The following is a 3,712-nucleotide window of genomic DNA, read 5'->3' as shown; positions in this document are numbered from 1 at the left end:
TCTGATTTGTCATAAAATAAATTTTCCATTATGGCAAAGTGGCTGAAGGTGGAAGGGTGCATTTTAATTAGATTTTTTGGTAAAAAGCAAAGTCCACTTACTTTTTGACTAGCCAATTAGATCAAGGTAATTTTAATAAAATGCGTTAGAATCATAGCTCTTATTTCTTGTTGACCTGCTTCCATTACAGCTTGCATGGCTTTTGTCCGGATTTGGTTTTAGTCCACATTGATTGTTAAGCAGCTTTTATTTTAGCTTGACGGGCTTTCCTGGATTAATAATTGTTTCATATTCTTGATGCGGATCTGCTCAGTACTAGCATTAACTTTCACTAATTGTCTACTTAAACAGACCCCACACCTGACACCATCGTAAATTTAATTGCGTGCTTATTTATATCATTCTTATAGGCCCAAAGCAGGGCCCAAAGAAACCCACCATGGAGGAATTAACGTATTTATGGAGACTTCTCTTTATTTCCGGAAGCAATATTCGAACCACCTGTTTATTAAGTTGTCCGTCATAATTCGTGATGTCAGTCTAACCGACTGTCCCCGATTATGGGAAAACGGCCTTACTTTTTTCAAATTTGTTTTCGCTATTTATTAGCGCCTCCTGTTTTGAGAGCGATCACATGATTTTCGCGAGGTCAAAGGCTCGGACAAAAGCTCAAGTCAAAAATTCCGAGAAGCAATTAGGTATAGTAGGGGAAGTCTTTTTCTGGAGATTTCAAATGCCTATTTCTATTATTGCAAGGGATGATCTAGAAAAAAAGACATACATCGGTATATAAATACGCAAATTTCAATGAGAAAACGTATTAAAGCGATGTACCAAGGTACAATAATGACGCAAAATCTCCGTCGATGAGGTCAAAATTCGGGTATATTATGGAAACAATGTGTTAGAAGGGGGTACCCTCCAAGCAAGAAAGAAGATCTGGAAAAGACGTATCTGTCGGTTGGATTCAAACTTCCGATTGTAATATTTCGAAAATGGAGTGTCTGAGCAGGTACTCTGAAACAAAAGACAGCAGTTATCTTAGAGGAGGTTCCTGAATCTGGCGTTTACTACCCAAGGATGAGTAAATGATTTAATTAATATAGCTGTGGAATACCGCCAAAATTCAAATTATATTAGCATTTCCAAAACAGTGAGCGTGAGGGTATCCAACATGGTAAATTCCGAATAAATGGTGGTGAGTAGCAGTTAAAGTATAGAGTTTCTTACATTGACCTCACTTAAAGCGTTATCTGCTTGACCTTCAATGACGTAATTGCGTATTATCTCCGCTTCTACTTGCCAGTTATTCAATTGCGTACCTATTTACAAACAACACTTTGTTTTATTGGAATGGTGACTGAATGTATGTCTATATAAATCAAAGAAAAATGTATCACATCATAATACTATCACTCATGATTATAACATTATACGAGCTTCATGATACTGTCTGTAATACTGCATATTTTAGCGCCAAAAATAGATTGGCGTTAATTAAAAATCACAGTTATGACCGCGAGATTCCGTACTAGCTTCAAGCTTTCTCTGGAGCATTCAGTTTTTCTTCGGCCTCGCTGCTGTCCTTTAGAGAGGGAAGGCCGTTTAACATTATTTGAATTTCTTTTAATGTCTTTCCCTTGGTTTCCGGTATAAAAAATACAGTGAAGATTGTTGTGCAAACACAGCACGCGCTAAAAAGAAAGAATGGTACGTGATGCCCAAAGTTTTCTTTCAGAACTTGATATACGTATATGGACAAGATTGACGAAACGATGTATATACCGTCTGCAGTTGTCATTCCAAGAGCTTTTAAATCTGTGGGGAAAAGTTCTCCCGTTGTCACAATGGGTACAATACCCAATCCAAATTTAAAACAAATCGCAAAAGACATCACGAAGAAAGTAGGTACCCAACTATACGATGTGAGATCGACGTTAGACTCCTTCAAGGTCATGTAGATTGCAAAAACCAGCACTGATACACCAGTTGTAATGCTCGAAGCGCCGAGAAGAATTTTTCTTCCAGCTTTGTCAACTATAAACGAAGATAACAATGCTGAAACTAACATGAGAACTGAGTACCAAATAGCGATGTTGTTAACACTTAGCGAACCACTGGCATCTTCTAATATGGAATGAATGTTCATGAGTATAACGCTGTATCCACTAAAATGCTGCGCTAAATTGAGCACCGTCATAATCAGTAGAGCCTTTCGGCTGTTCTTCTTCATCACCAAATCGCCGCAACCGCGTCCCTGGGACAGCTGCATTTTAACCGTAGCGGTTATTTCCTCCATTTCTTCCTGCACGTCGTCCGTCGATCTCAGCCTTTGTAACGATTTCCGAGCTGCCGCCGGATTTTTCTTCATAACGTGATAGTACGGTGATTCGGGCATAAATGGGAAGGTAAGCAGTTCTACAACCAAAAACGCACAACCAACTGCCGAAGAGACCGCAAGTGTGACAAAAGGACCAACGGAGTAGATTATTACAATTCCAACTAACATCATTAGATAGATCCACGATCCCAAAAATCCTCGTATCTTTTTATCGGCAATCTCCGCTACGTACATCGGTGCCGCTACGAATCCGACATCTCCTGCTAATCCGCTCAGAAAACGCGCCACGTACACGTACTCAATCGACGGCCCAACACCGATTAGTATCCACGAGACCACACTTTGAACAGCTCCTACTATGATTGAGGTTTTACGTCCAAAACGGTCTATAGTCAACACGGTGAAGGGAATTCCCGCAAACCCTCCAATCATGTAAACGTTTTCTAGCCATAGTACGTCCGTGTGGGTAACTTGAAGTGTAGAGTTGGAATGTTGAAGGAGTGGAATAATTGGAGCGGTCCAGGCGTAGTGCATTCCATCGGATACAGCACTCAGTGTTGCTGAAAGGAAAAACAAAGTTAGTACAGGTAGCGACAGTCGTTTTTTTTTAAATAATGCGGGTCGGTATGTTGCCTTGAACAATTAATTAAGGCTTTTTGGATCTTATTAAGAGATTTAAGAGATTTATCTTGCGCATAATTGAGCAATTGAATAGCTAAGAATTACTTAGAAGCTTATAAAGGAATAAAACTCGCGTGCTATCGAAAGGTAATCAACACAAAAATGATCTTTTTGAAGGCGAACCTTACACTTAATACGAGCTCTGATTTCCTTTTAATAACAAGGAATGATTACTCTTCAGTTACGTATGGGATCGGAGGCGGAGTTCGGAGGTAAGAGAGAGAAGGGTATGGGAGACGAATACCAGTAGGTGTTTGTGCGCGATGTTTGAGGGATTGGGGGGCAGATCTGGGTCGAGCATTCTAAAAAACCGCTCGAGCGAAGAGCGCTCTAAGTATCTCAAAAATGCTCGCGAGAGTTCCGAGCACTCCTAAAAGCGCTCCAGTTGTTTATCACGAGCGCTTGGGAAAAGTGCTCGTGAGCGGAAAAAATGCTCAACAGCGTAAATAGCACTCGGAAGCGGAGAAAACGGTGTAATGGAATAAGATACACCATGACAATTAATTATTAATTAACTGATTAAGTCATGCGCAAATCAATATTTAATATTCTTATTCCATTACAACGCTCGCAAGCGGCGCTTATCTTTCAGCGCTTGAGGGCGGTTAAAAGTGCTCACGAGCGAAAAACTAACGCTCAGGAGCGGACAAAACCCTCGCAAGCGGCGCTCAATCCTTCGGAGCTTGGGGG

The 3,712-nt window shown here is 40.5% G+C and overlaps 1 protein-coding gene across 1 annotated transcript; it reads right to left on the bottom strand.

Moving 5' to 3' along the window:
* Positions 1 to 1,537: 1,537 nt before the first annotated feature.
* Positions 1,538 to 2,875, bottom strand: LOC116176155 (facilitated trehalose transporter Tret1-like). The gene has a single exon (XM_031494631.1). It carries the CDS (start codon positions 2,873 to 2,875, stop codon positions 1,538 to 1,540), a length of 1,338 nt encoding a protein of 445 aa, XP_031350491.1.
* Positions 2,876 to 3,712: the final 837 nt, after the last annotated feature.

This window comes from Photinus pyralis, unplaced genomic scaffold (assembly GCF_008802855.1).
Source record: "Photinus pyralis isolate 1611_PpyrPB1 unplaced genomic scaffold, Ppyr1.3 Ppyr1.4_LG7, whole genome shotgun sequence".
NCBI lineage: Eukaryota > Metazoa > Arthropoda > Insecta > Coleoptera > Lampyridae > Photinus > Photinus pyralis.
Note: the sequence above shows the minus strand (reverse complement) of the source record. Positions and strands in the feature narration are given on the sequence as shown.

Excerpts from the sequence above, each read along its gene's own strand:
- LOC116176155 (XM_031494631.1), bottom strand. The coding sequence starts at position 2,875 with ATGCACTACGCCTGGACCGCTCCAATTATTCCACTCCTTCAACATTCC.